The following is a 15,056-nucleotide window of genomic DNA, read 5'->3' on the forward strand; positions in this document are numbered from 1 at the left end:
TTATTGATTGCTTTGTGAAATAGCGTCATGCCTGCATCCAAGCCCAGAGGAAGTGCTGCCAAGCCTAGCGTGGAAGACACCATTCAGCGCCTATTCCAGGAGCCGGACATAGCGAAGGTGCTAGCCGATGTGGTTGCAGCCAGCATAGAAACTAAAATTTTAAATAGAGTGGAGGCACTGTCCGAGTTCAAGACTTTGAACGAGGAATGTAGAAAACAACTCAGTTTAAAAGACGGTGAAATTGAACAATTGAGGCAAAGCTTGGAGGAGCTAAGGACATCGTCTAAAGACTGATGACTTCGAGCAGTACCAGGAGAGAGACAATCTGTGAGTGTTTGGTGGGCCTGAGACTGAAGGGGAAGACAGTGACCATCTTGTACTGGATGTTGCACGAAAAATAGGAGCTGACATTCAGTTAGCCGATATTTTGCGCAGCCACCGTGTTGATCCAGAGGCGGGGCAGAAACCTCGCCTGATAATAGTTAAATTTGTGTCATACAGATACCGCAGCAGAATGTTTCATAACAAGAGGGAGCTTAAAGGGAGTGGGCTCACCATCCGGGAAGATCTGACGACCTGCAGGCTGAGCATCCTTCGTGCAGCTGTGGAACTCCACGGACTGCGTAACGTGTGGACCAAGGACTGTGCAGTCATCATCTGCAAACCACATGGCAGCAAAATCCGAGCTACACAGATGGAACACATCACATTTTAAATATTAAGATAACATTATTTTCCATAGTTATGAAACTCAGTTGCCCACTATTCTGAACTGTAACTTTGATATTTCAGTATTACTGTATTTGTATATACCTTTCCTATTCTGAACGCTTCATTTTTAATTTTAATTAACTTTTGAATTCATGTTTGTGGGTTACTGTAGTCACGTCCTAGTTCGTGAACCATGGGCAACGGCTGAGTGGCCTAGTAAGTGGTCCTGAGAGTCGGGATACCAGTTGTTATGGAATGGGAGTGGGCATCTCGGACATATTCTGAGTCGTGGCCCTCCTTGTGCTCAGGCAGCTATGACTATACAATTCACCGGTGGTCCATAACCCGTTAGAGGAGAGATCCTCACTTGGACTATGTGCAAGTAGGGCAGCATCCTGCTTCATGAATTTACCGAGCTCAGAACACTTTAAGCAAGCCTCGGACCTATGGGAGTAATGAAGTCCCACTCCCATTTGACAGGTGAGGGACTCCTTGGAAACAACTTGGCGAACAAAATGGAATTCGATGGGGAGCTATCAATATTAATGGGGCTTATAGAAGAAAGAAGGTAGAACTGGCTGAGTCAGCAAAGAGGATGCATCTGGATGTGCTAGGAGTAAGTGATATTCGGGTAAGGGGAGATAACGAGGAAGAGATAGGAGATTATAAAGTGTACTTGACGGGTGTTAGAAAGGGAAGGGCAGAATCTGGGGTAGGGCTCTTTATCAGGAATACCATTGCACGCAACATAGTTTCTGTTAGGCACGTAAATGAGCGAATGATGTGGGTAGATTTGTCAGTGGGAGGAATTAAGACAAGAATTGTGTCCGTGTATTCACCATGTGAGGGTGCAGATGAGGATGAAGTTGACAAGTTTTATGAAGCATTGAGTGACATCGTGGTCAGGGTCAACAGCAAGGATAGAATAGTGCTAATGGGCGATTTCAATGCGAGAGTTGGGAATAGAACTGAAGGATTCGAAAGGGTGATTGGTAAATGTGGGGAAGATATGGAAGCTAATGGGAATGGGAAGCGTTTGCTGGACTTCTGTGCTAGTATGGGTTTAGCTGTTACGAATACATTCTTCAAGCATAAGGCTATTCACCGCTACACATGGGAGGCTAGGGGTACCAGATCCATAATAGACTATATCTTAACAGACTTTGAATTCAGGAAATCTGTTAGGAATGTAAGAGTTTTTCGGGGATTTTTCGATGATACAGACCACTATCTGATCTGTAGTGAACTAAGTATCTCTAGGCCTAGGGTAGAGAAAGTGAAATCTGTCTGCAAACGAATAAGAGTAGAAAATCTCCAGGACGAGGAAATTAGACAGAAGTACATGGATATGATTAGTGAGAAGTTTCGAAAAGTAAACAGTAAGCAGGTTCAGGATATAGAAAGTGAATGGGTGGCATACAGGGATGCTGTAGTAGAAACAGCAAGGGAATGCCTAGGAACAACTGTGTGTAAAGATGGGAAAATGCGAACATCTTGGTGGAATGATGAAGTGAGAGCAGCCTGTAAACGTAAAAAGAAGGCTTATCAGAAATGGCTCCAAACAAGGGCCGAGGCAGACAGGGATTTGTATGTAGATGAAAGAAACAGAGCGAAACAAATAGTTGTTGAATCCAAAAAGAAGTCATGGGAAGATTTTGGTAATAACCTGGAAAGGCTAGGTCAAGCAGCAGGGAAACCTTTCTGGACAGTAATAAAAAATCTTAGGAAGGGTGGAAAAAAGGAAATGAACAGTGTTTTGAGTAATTCAGGTGAACTAATAATAGACCCCAGGGAATCACTGGAGAGGTGGAGGGAATATTTTGAACATCTTCTCAATGTAAAAGGAAATCATCATGGTGTTGTTGCAAACAGCCAAGCTCATGGGGAGGAGGAAAATGATGTTGGTGAAATTATGCTTGAGGAAGTGGAAAGGATAGTAAATAAACTCCATTGTCATAAGGCAGCAGGAATAGATGAAATTAGACCTGAAATGGTGAAGTATAGTGGGAAGGCAGGGATGAAATGGCTTCATAGACTAGTAAAATTAGCGTGGAGTGTTGGTAAGGTACCTTCAGATTGGACAAAAGCAGTAATTGCACCTATCTACAAGCAAGGAAACAGGAAGGATTGCAACAACTATCGAGGTATCTCATTGATTAGTATATCAGGCAAAGTATTCACTGGCATCTTGGAAGGGAGGGTGCGATCAGTCATTGAGAGGAAGTTGGATGAAACCCAGTGTGGTTTCAGACCACAGAGAGGCTGTCAGGATCAGATTTTCAGTATGCGCCAGGTAATTGAAAAATACTACGAGAGGAATAGGCAGTTGTGTTTATGTTTCGTAGATCTAGAGAAAGCATATGACAGGGTACCGAGGGAAAAGATGTTCGCCATACTGGGGGACTATGGAATTAAAGGTAGATTATTAAAATCAATCAAAGGCATTTATGTTGACAATTGGGCTTCAGTGAGAATTGATGGTAGAATGAGTTCTTGGTTCAGGGTACTTACAGGAGTTACACAAGGCTGTAATCTTTCACCTTTGCTGTTCATAGTTTACATGGATCATCTGCTGAAAGGTATAAAATGGCAGAGAGGGATTCAGTTAGGTGGAAATGTAGTAAGCAGTTTGGCTTATGCTGACGACTTGGTCTTAATGGAAGACTGTGCCGAAAGCCTGCAGTCTAATATCTTGGAACTTGAAAATAGGTGCAATGAGTATGGTATGAAAATTAGCCTCTCGAAGTCCAAATTGATGTCAGTAGGTAAGAAATTCAACAGAATTGAATGTCAGATTGGTGATACAAAGTTAGAACAGGTCGATAATTTCAAGTATTTAGGTTGTGTGTTCTCCCAGGATGGTAATATAGTAAGTGAGAATGAATCAAGGTGTAGTAAAGCTAATGCATTGAGCTCGCAGTTGCGATCAGCAGTATTCTGTAAGAAGGAAGTCAGCTTCCAGACGAAACTATCTTTACATCGGTCTGTTTTCAGACCAACTTTGCTTTACGGGAGCGAAAGCTGGGTGGCCTCAGGATATCTTATTCATAAGTTAGAAGTAACAGACATGAAAGTAGCAAGAATGATTGCTGGTACAAACAGGTGGGAACAATGGCAGGAGGGTACTCGAAATGAGGAGATAACGGCTAATTTAGGAATGAACTCGATGGATGAAGCTGTACGCATAAACCGGCTTTGGTGCTGGGGTCATGTGAGATGAATGGAGGAGGATAGGTTACCTAGGAGAATAATGGACTCTGTTATGGAGGGTAAGAGAAGTAGAGGTAGACCAAGACGACGATGGTTATACTCGGTTTCTAACGATTTAAAGATAAGAGGTATAGAACTAAATGAGGCCACAACACTAGTTGCAAATCGAGGATTGTGGCGACGTTTAGTAAATTCTCAGAGGCTTGCAGACTGAACGCTGAAAGGCATAACAGTCTATAATGATAATGTATGTATGTATGTTTGAATTTAATTTAACTAAATACGTGTATTTGTGTTCTTCTTTTTTATGATTAATTATTAATGTAACATTTTTAATTTTTAAATAGTTTCAATACTTTACCAGTCATATATATTTCATTAATTTTAGACAAGACACCCTTAGTTCAGTTGTACTTGAAAAATATTAGGACTGGGCGAGTTGACCTTGTGGTTAGGAGCGCACAGCTGTGAGCTTGCATCCGGGAGATAGTAGGTTCGAACCCCACTGTCGGCAGCCCTGAAGATGGTTTTCCGTGGTTTCCCATTTTCACACCAGGAAAATGCTGGGGCTGTACCTTAATTAAGGCCACGGCCGCTTCCTTCCCACTCCTAGCCCTTCCCTATCCCATCCTCGCCATAAGATCTAACTGTGTTGGTGCAACGTGAAGCAACTATAAAAAACAAAAAAATAAAAAGTAATTTAATGCACAATTGATTCATTACCTGCATTCCTTTACTTCAGTTAATGATAAACTCCTCCTAGCCCCTCGTGTTTGTCTATTTTGGTGATTTACATTCTACCAAGTTGGTTACTGTTACGAGTCACAATGCACATTCCTCTGACGTCACCTGTCTATCTCAGCAGCCATCAGGCCACCTACCCTCTCCTTTCCTTCCACTGTTCCCGCTCCCCCCACCCTCTAGTTCCAACCTTGACCAAAGTACCGCTAACATTCTTAGGAACTTCGTCTCACAACATTCCAGAGTCCTTCACGTCTGTCATATAAACAGCCAAAGCTTATTAGCTGCCAATCGAATGGATGAGCTTACAGAAATATTCTGCCCAGTTTTTTTTCCATGTCCTACTAGTGTCTGAGTCATGGTTAAAAGATAAGAGCCCATCTTCTTTGTGTCAACTTGAAGGCTACTCGCTTCTGAGAAATGACCGCACCCACAAGTGAGGTGGAGGGGTATGTGGCTATTTCTTAACCAGCCTCCCACCCAAAATGTTAGGTCATTCACCAGGCAAGTACGGGAGGAAACCAGAATACATGTTCGTAGAAATAACAGCGAACGGGATTAAAGCCCTTGTAGGAGTAGTTTACGGGTCATTGAGAAGATTTTGAAGCTGACTTAACTGAACTGCTGCCAGACTACCCTCACACAATAATTATGGGAGATTTTAATACGGACTTAATTGACGTAACTTCTCCCGAAACCACGCGACTTTAAACATTGTTTCAAGCCCTTAACATGGACGGACATCTTGCCTCTCGCTGCAAATCACCATACATCTCATTCGCACACACTGTTAGATCTTATAGTTACCAGCAATTCAGATAGAATCCTCAATGTTGGTCTACCGGGCGAGTTGGCCGTGCGTGAAGAGGCGCGCGGCTGTGAGCTTGCATCCGGGAGATAGTAGGTTCGAATCCCACTATCGGCAGCCCTGAAAATGGTTTTCCGTGGTTTCCCATTTTCACACCAGGCAAATGCTGGGGCTGTACCTTAATTAAGGCCACGGCCGCTTCCTTCCAACTCCTAGGCCTTTCCTATCCCATCGTCGCCATATGACCTATCTGTGTCGGTGCGACGTAAAGCCCCTACCAAAAAAAAAAAAATGTTGGTCAAACCTCTGTACCTGGTATTTCTGCACATGACGCAATATACATCTCGTATAACCTCCGGCCACCGAAACCCTCCCAGAAATTTATTACCTATCGACCATTGAAAAATATAAAGATTGACTCTTCGAGGACGCAGGCATCATACCGTGGCATAACAATTACCTGTAACAAACTAGACCACAAAGTCGCCTTCTTTAACAGCAAAGTAATGGAACTATTTGACAAGCATGCTCCAAAGCGGCGAGTGAGGATATCCAAAGGAGCCTCCCCGTGGTTAAATGACGACATTAGACAACTAATGACACAAAGAGACTGCACCGACAGACAATACAAAAATGACCCTACTGTACAAAAGTTTGACGAATATAGGAAGATACGAAAAAAGACAACACAACAAATACAGAATGCTAAACTGTGGCATGCTTACAGTTTAATTACGCCTAACGGTAGAACAGCAACGACATTGTGGAAATCTAGTAATAACCTTGGACTTACGAAGAACAAAATCAAAGACGAAATTACAGCACCTCTCAAGACTCTTAATGAGTACTTTGTTGCTAGTTCCTCCGCAGTACGACCTATTGACAAACAGAAACTTATGAACCATTATGATACACACCCCACCCCTGACAGAGATAAATTCTATTTGTCACGTGACACCCCTCCAAGTCAGAAAAGCAGTCCTTAGGATAAGCACAAAAGCGAAAGGAATTGACATTGGGACTGACATGGTCAAACTAATTCTTGATTTTATATTACCAACCTTAACCCATATTATCAATTTTTCTCCTCTATACTCCACATACCCAACTCTCGGAAAGAGGCTATTGTGCTACCTCTTCCGAAAAGTCAAATGCCTTTGAACGAGGGAGGCTATCATCCAATCTGTATTTTATCAGCTTTATCTAAAATATTAGAACATTTAGTCACTACACAAATTTCAGAGTACCGTCAAACGCACAATCTCCTTAATCCTTTCCAGTCCGGTTTCCGACAAGGACATAGTACAACTGCAGCCCTACTGTAAGTGACTGAGGACGTTCAGCAAGAAATAGACAGAGGATGAGTCATAGTTCTAGTACAACTAGATTACTGTAAAGCTTTTGACAGTGTAGACATTGACATATTACTTGTAAAACTGAAGGCTCTATATTTTTCTCAGAGTGTGATTGCTTCGATGCATTCCTATCTTTACGGACGTCAACAATGTGTGAGAGGTAATAATGGAATTGTTTCCTCATGGCGCCACGTGACTAGAGGAGTCCCTCAAGGCTCTGTACTTGGACCTCTTTTCGCACTCTTTGTGAATGACATATCATCGAATTTAATACATGGTATTTTATATGAAAGAGTCTCAATGGTGAGCATACTCAAGATGCAAGAATTTAGAACCTATTTATTTCTGATTTACACATAATTTCATCCCAGTTTTAATGTCAGTTTGTATACATTTGTTTCTTTTGTTTTATGTCAGTTGTGTGTATGTACATTTGTTTAGTTATTAGATATTTTACATTAAGGCTGAAGATGGTCAGCCCCGGCCAAAACTAGTCCCTAGTTAATGTAATTTAAAATATTGCATATTATAGTATTGAAAGGTGGACCATTACGACATTAATTTTAATAATTATATTGTGATTACAATTCAATACGGATCAGAACCATGAAGTTTATATCCTATGATTACAATTTAGGGATGGGAGATGGAGAAAGGGCAAACCTCACAATCACAGTAGTGCCTCCATTCCCACATGTATGTGTACATAAACTCTACTGAATATTTACATATACAGTAGAACCCCGTTTATCCAAAATAAAGGGGGCGGAGCCACTTCTGTTGACGCATAAACCCTGTTAAGTAAAGGTGCATACTGTATTTTAACATTAAAATATTTACATAATATTTAATCATTGTATAAAATTAGTGACTTTCTTCTGAATTTTCTTGGTAGAGCGCTGTCGAGCAACTATGTCGCTCCACCGTTCAATCAACCATACATCAGCTGGTGTAGATTCATTGCTTTGTTCAGCAAAGCGCAAAGCAATCTGAAATAATGAAACAATTTTTGTTACTACTGAACTGAATACTTTATACAGTAATTCTATTGCAGTACTGTAATTAAAGCATGTGGTACTGTATATTTTAATAAAAATTCTAAATCATTAAATCCATCATCTGCTGTAACTCAGTTCTCAGAACTGCTATTGTCAAGGTCAGAGTCATCTGCATAATCTTCATGAGAAATAATACAGTAATAATAATAATAATAATAATAATAATAATAATAATAATAATAATAATAATACAGTAATAATAATAATTCCTGCTTGTTCAAAAAAAAATGTATCATGGAAGGAACTAGAGAGTAAGAAACTGTTTTGTTTTATGCTACACATGCATTCTGTCATAAATCTTAATATAAAAATGGGGTTTGCCTAGTAGCTCTCAGCACATATAGCAAGAGAATTACTAATATCAACAGCTAAGGACGAGACGGTAAATTAAAATACAATTTTGCAAGAGCATTTTGGTTAAGCCGGGTTTCGGTTAAGCGGGATTTTACTGTATGTAGACAATCTTGAATTTACATATTTACACTCCAAACACTGTACTCTTAGAATAATAATAATAATTATTCAGCTTAAGGATGCTGAGAATTTTGTGGGTTGCTTGAATGAAGAAGAAAGAAGTACTCAGAAAGGCATATATTAGTCGGAAACTAATTTCATCAATAAAGCTCTGCAATATACTTTGGCCACATCCTCAGAATTACTGTTACTGGATCTTACAGTGGATTGTACTAGGCAAAATGCAGGGTCGAAGAGGTGCTGGGAGAAAATGGCCTTCATGTCGTAAGAACATCAAAGAATGGGCAGGAATTCAGAGTGTTGAAAGACTTTTCCATATGTTTAATGTAAATGGAGATGTATATTGAGATGATCGCTAGCACCCAGCCCCAGAGCTTTAGGAATTAACAAGCATGGCTAAATTCCCCAGCTCAGCCAGAAATCAAAACCGGAGCCCTATGAACCAAAGGCCACTACGCTTACCATCAGCCAAGGAGCTGGATTCTTACGAGATTAAAAAAATCTATCTAAATTTTACCTTGGTTGACAGTGATTTAGAACTCCACTTGTGGACCACTGTTTTCATTTCAACACCCCTTGTTTGTTGTCTGTAAAAATGTAGCTTAAGGCTGTGTTGCCTCAACTTTGTACTGTATGAGAAATGATTATGCATTAACAGGTTGTGTTTTGTTGTGTCACGTGATGAACATCTCTTGCTACATGCGTGAACATCTAATGCAATTTCATTTTGAAGTTACCTTAAAAGTGGTGATATTCATCATCATCATCATCATCATCATCATCATTTCCCAACTCCAGTTTCCCGGGTGTGGTGTACAAGCGCTTGCCATCTCCTTCTGTCTTCATACATCTTCTAATCCAGTACATCCTCCCATTTGTATCCTCTCTCCACCACATCTGATCTTACAGTCTCTATCCAATGTTTTCTTGGTCTTCCATGTGGTCTTCTTCCTACGAGATTAAGGTCGAAAAAATCTCAAGTAGCAAATCATCAGCAAATCATCACTGACTGCAGTCAGTTAACTCTTTCACTGCTTGTTGCACACATTTTCATGTCTTCTTATGAAGTTTCTAATCCATCTTGTTACTATGTCAGTCCCTGTATTCAAGAAACACCGGGCGAGTTGGCCGTGTGCGTAGAGGCGTGCGGCTGTGAGCTTGCATCCGGGAGATAGTAGGTTCGAATCCCACTATCGGCAGCCCTGAAGATGGTTTTCCGTGGTTTCCCATTTTCACACCAGGCAAATGCTGGGGCTGTACCTTAATTAAGGCCACGGCAGATTCCTTCCAACTCCTAGGCCTTTCCTATCCCATCGTCGTCATAAGACCTATCTGTGTCGGTGCGACGTAAAGCCCCTAGCAAAAAAAAAAATGTATTCAAGAAACAAATAACTAGTGTACATTCCAAGCCAGTGGATTGCTTATGGTTCTTGAATGTGCTAATTTCACAGAATGATGTGTTAACACAATTTGATTGTCATAACGTAGCATTAGTCTGACAAATAATAAATAAAATTTACACACAAGCATGTAAACAATTCTAACTGCAGCAATCCCAGAACATTATTTGTGAAAGAAATGTTCTATTTTGGTACATTATCTTGGTATCTCAAACAGGACCTCCTTGTCTTCTTTTTCATCCTCTGCTATCAAAGTTTAAATGGTTTTAAAAATGTTTTCAGATATCTGGAGGAGACCTTTAAAGTGCAAAATACATTCCTTCAGTAATTGAATAATTTAATACTTGTATTACTAAGCTGTGTTCATTTTGTAGAATGGAATTTGTAGTTTTATCCATGTAGATTTATAACAAATAGATCCTTTTTTATTGTTCAATATGAGAGTTTGTAACATTATGTTTGAGCTAGCAGCTAAAGCTGTGCACACGTATCTCTGTCCTGTCGTACAGAGGAACGTAAGCTGCAGGAGCTTGAAGCACATGGGACTCTGGCGGCCATGTCAGGTGACACTAGTCGTCGCGGTGGAAGTAAACGGCGCTGGCGACGACCGATTTCGTGCATCAGTGTCAAGAAGTTCCCCTCCTGTAAGCAGTCGTGATGCTGCTTCATGTGGTGGTACAATATTGGGTGTTCTGTTTTAAAGAATTATCATTGTTGAACATTTTGTATTGTTTAAGTAAGAATTTTTGCAACTCTCACAAGGTGGGAGAAATCGTGAAAGGAAGATTTTTTTAAATAAAATATTATTGAGTTGTCATACTTGCCGTAACTTTTTTTAAAAATAAGGGATCAAGATAGGTTGGTGTATCGTGGAAACTCCAATCTCAATTTCTCAAATGACCAAAATATTGAATATTGGATTTTGTAACTCCTTGTGAGAATAACATATCTATTAATTGTTTACTATACAGTGTACTTTGTTAACGTTATCAGTTGTCCTTTTCTTTATTATTGTGTTCTCCAAATGCCCCTACTGGTGTGTATTGATCATACGATTTGCTCTGCACACTTTCCTATACCTTGTGGGACCAATTTCTTTAAAAATATTATTCCCACAACTTTTATTTCAGTGGAACTTTCTATTTCTTTTTCAATGTCATTTTTGTGATTCATTATGTACTAAAACAATACGTGTTTATTAATTCACTTTATTTTATTTTATTGGAAAATGAACATAGTGGGTTTATACTGGCATCAAGAAATATCTTTTGAAGATAAGTAAAGAGATAAATCAGTTTCAGTGGTAAGTTTTACTCAGAAAAATGTGTTTTTCTCAAACTGTTCAACATCCAGATGAATATCCTTTATTGGGGGGGGGGGGAGAATGTTCTTTGATTAGACTGGAGCATTTTTGCTGTTATTCATCATATTTCAACTTGTAAATTTCTGCTGTGTTAGACTCTAATAAGAATCTTTAAGGTATATAAGCCAGCCTTCTTGGTTATAACAAAAAAAAATTGAAAGAAGTTCCCTTGTTACTACCAGCATTGCAGATATCTTTTATCAGGGTAGAACTGTACTATGTTGGTCCTGTTGCCAGTATACTGTACTCTTTTACAAGAGGACTGTTTTCTTTGCCCCTCAGTATGGTGCCTTGTCTCTTGTACCGTATTTAACCAGTCCCCACAATGAGGAGCTGTAAACTGCGATATGTAATTATTTAATGTATTTGCATCATACTATCTACTATGTAGAAACAATCATATTTATTGTTGTCACCGTAATGGTATCATTTTCAAGGAATGCTCTTTTTGATGAAGTTATTTGTTTTATGGTTTCTAGTGTGCAGATTCTGTTGGTTGTGTTTCTTGTCCGTACTTTACTATAAGAACAGGAAATTCTACGTACAACAATTTGATTAATAGAGCTGCAATATGTTTATCTCCATTGATATGTGGAGATTTATCAAATTTGCTGTGCACAGTTGCCGTTTGTAAGAGTAGTTTGAGTTGTTGATAAGAATCTCATATTAGTACTGCAATATATATTTCATACATTTTGCTGTGAATTTTCTCTTAGTCACTCTGCTAAGAGGTACAGAGGTGGGATAACCTTGACCCAAAATTGATCTAGAATATTTGAAATCTCTTCAAGACAGGAAAGAACATCGGCAGTGTATGCATATATGAAAAGAAATAGTGAACACTCTCTAATTTTAATTATAATGCATACTATCAAAAATCGTACATTGGATTTTGAGTTCATGTAAGTCATCATTTAGCTATCTCCATTGTAAAGTATCTTACTTGATACAGTACTTCAGTAGCATAAAACAGTTCACATTTAAGTGCAGTTGAAGTTAATCATTCAACTACTGTATTATTATAAAGATGCAGTATCTTGAACTGTTCTTCTGCTGATTTATGGTCAAACAGCATTGTATAACAATTTTTAGTTTAATGATGAATTTCTGATTGGTACTGGCATTAAGCTGTAAAACCTGCCTGTTATACAAACCTTTTAAGATGGAAACCTGTCATTGCTGTTTGGGCAGAATTGTTTAGAGTGGTTTGCAGTGGGCAATATCTTCCATAAATGACAAGCTTTGTAATAAATTTCTCATACCACTTATTAATATAAGCTGACTTCCATGGAAATTTTGACCAAGTAAGAACTGTACATGCTGTACTTCCATGTGAAATCATTTCACTAGTGATGAACGAGTACAGTAAAACGTCACTTGATTTTTAAAAATCACTATTTCAATATAACTACACCAAGGCTGATATACCAAGAGTAAACTGCAACATTTGAAATTTGATCAGATACGCATTGCAGTTTAGTGGTCAGAGGAGAGGGGAGGGTACAATGTTACAAAAGGAAAAAATTTCCAGTTATATTGTATCATCGACGATGTATGATAAGGAAGAGTGTATTGCTTCACGGCATCCGTCTTAGGTGTTAAGTGTATTGCGAAAGACCTTATAATAGAAGAATATTTTAAAATCTAATATAGATGTACATATAGAATCTCCAGTTTTACAAGAGGAAAACTAGTATATGTAAAAGCACCTTTCATAGTTTGGTAAGACTTGATGCCAGATTCCTATTACAGATTTTTAAAGTTGGTTCTTAAAAAATTTGATTGAAATGTCATAATTATTTTTCAAACTTTATTGACATGAGCCTCCACTAGCCTTGAGTAAAATAATGTGTGTGTATGGTCACTTCGTACAAACTTGAGCATCTTTCTCTAATTTTGAACTTTTTCAGATTCGTATTATTCCTATTATTAATTTACCTTAATAACCTGAATTATTACAGTAAACCCTGTCACTGAATAGTAATTGTACATTGTATCGCAGTATCATTTCCTACCCTTTATTTTTCCTTCATCTGGACAAAATATAAGTTAATTTCTTTGTACAACTTGGTGACTTTGTTACTAGTTTTTGATTTCTTGCTCTCATGATGAAATTGTCAATTATCTTGCTACTAAACTGGTTGCCTATTTTCAAGTTTTACCTCAGACAAAAAGATTTAGTTCATGCTGTTTTTAATTCTGTTTTATGGATTCCACATTCATTTCACATAATTTGTCAACAGAAATTTATTTATATACTACCAGGTATCTGAATATTGATCACATTACTTATATAAATATTAATGAGAATTCCCAAGAATGGAAGCAGTGTTATTTAGGACCAACAAGTTTCTTTGAAAATTGAAGCAACTCTTTAAATCATGAGCTTTATATTACGGAGTTGTTCTGTAGGTCCAGAATGCCATGAAATATTCTCTTTACTTAGCTGAACTACTATTTGATGGTATGTTAGCCTTCATAAGCTTCAGTTTGAAACCAAAATGAAAGGCTTTTGAGGCAGTTAAAAGAATGAAATGAGACATTGTGCACTTGCCTTATGAATATATTATTTTACTGCAGCTGAGTTGCATGCATAATCATACATTTATGTAGTTCAGTTAGAATTCCTCAAAATTTGAAGATCAAAATTACTATACACAAACTTAGTTACATAGTACACAGAATTTTTGTAAATTATAAGAAAAAATATGTAATTTATAATATTTTACCTACTACTGCAAAATTGAGAAACATTCATTATTTTGAAACTTTAGATTTTGTTACTATTTACTCCAAAAAGTTTCATATTTTCACTAGCTTTGCATTTTACTTTGCTTTATCATATACTTGCCCGGTAACCACAAAACACAAGAACATCTAATAAATGAATTGTTATAGCTATAAAATTCGAGTTTTCTTCACATTGCATCTTTAGCATTTGCTGAATATTTTGAACTTCACCTTAATAACCTGAATTATTAAATCCTGTCAGTGAGTAGTAATTGTACATTGTATTGCAGTATCATTTCCTACTCTTTCTTTTTCCTTCATCAGGACAAAATATTAGTGAATAAATATATTTTGTTTATTTACCTCTGTACTTAACAATTACATAAGTCTGTTATATATATATATATATTTATTTATTTATTTATTTTAATGTTCAGTGCATTATTAGTTCTTAAGTAATTATTAGGAAAAAATAAAACTGTTTTGCTTGCAGAACATATCCATGTATTGTATGCAGTTCTTGGGAAGCCAGCTACGTTTTTGAACTATCCCATATGAGAAAAGAGTTATATGATTGATCATTCAAGTATTTGTCACTTCATATCATTAATGCTTTCCTGAGAACTGATGTAATAGAAGACTGCAGTTTCACAATTGACTTGGCCATTATAAACTTATTGGAATTTTTAAATGAACCTACTAATATTTAATCTGGTTTTAAAATTATATCATTTGGAAACAAATCAACTAGTCAAGTGTATTTTGATTTAAGAGTGAAATGTTGCAGGTTAAATTTATCTTACATTGTTGGACACATCAGATGGGATTTAGTGTGATAGTTATACATGCTTTGACTAGCTAGGATTATTTTGTTTACTAAGGTTGTTACTAGTAAAATAATGACCAGCAACATTCTTATTGTAGAAAGATCATAAATCTAGTGTATGTAATTATTTTTTACTGTATGAGTCAATCAGAGGTTGTAAGAATGTGAATCATACTCAGAGGGCAGTATTTCTTTTAGAAGTGTGTAAGAAACTTTTAATCAAGAAAATTCATAAAATGCAAGGTATACTACTACTACTACTACTACTACTACTCTCATCTTCAGCTTACGGTTCTAAACTTTCTGGAGCCTCCTTAATTCATTTTAGGTGTTGTTTAGACAGTTCAATTCAGGAACTTTCTTAATTTTTGAAGCAAAAG

At 37.7% G+C, this 15,056-nt stretch overlaps 1 protein-coding gene across 4 annotated transcripts in view; it reads left to right on the plus strand.

The window, feature by feature from the left end:
* The window catches only part of LOC136857735 (serine/threonine-protein kinase STK11), a 150,022-nt gene that overhangs the window by 102,789 nt on the left and 32,177 nt on the right, over nucleotides 1-15,056 (plus strand). The window contains exon 7 of one of the 4 annotated variants that reach the window (XM_067136620.2): nucleotides 10,267-10,432. The exons of 2 other annotated variants lie outside the window; for them this stretch is intronic. In XM_067136620.2, coding sequence (XP_066992721.1) covers nucleotides 10,267-10,415 — 149 coding nt within the window. In that variant the 3' untranslated portion in view covers nucleotides 10,416-10,432. Of the gene's footprint in view, nucleotides 1-10,266; nucleotides 11,873-15,056 lie in introns of those variants that run through there. One more of the 4 variants, XM_067136619.2, reaches the window with a different exon arrangement.

The sequence above is a fragment of the Anabrus simplex genome, chromosome 1 (genome assembly GCF_040414725.1).
Source record: "Anabrus simplex isolate iqAnaSimp1 chromosome 1, ASM4041472v1, whole genome shotgun sequence".
Classification (NCBI taxonomy): domain Eukaryota; kingdom Metazoa; phylum Arthropoda; class Insecta; order Orthoptera; family Tettigoniidae; genus Anabrus; species Anabrus simplex.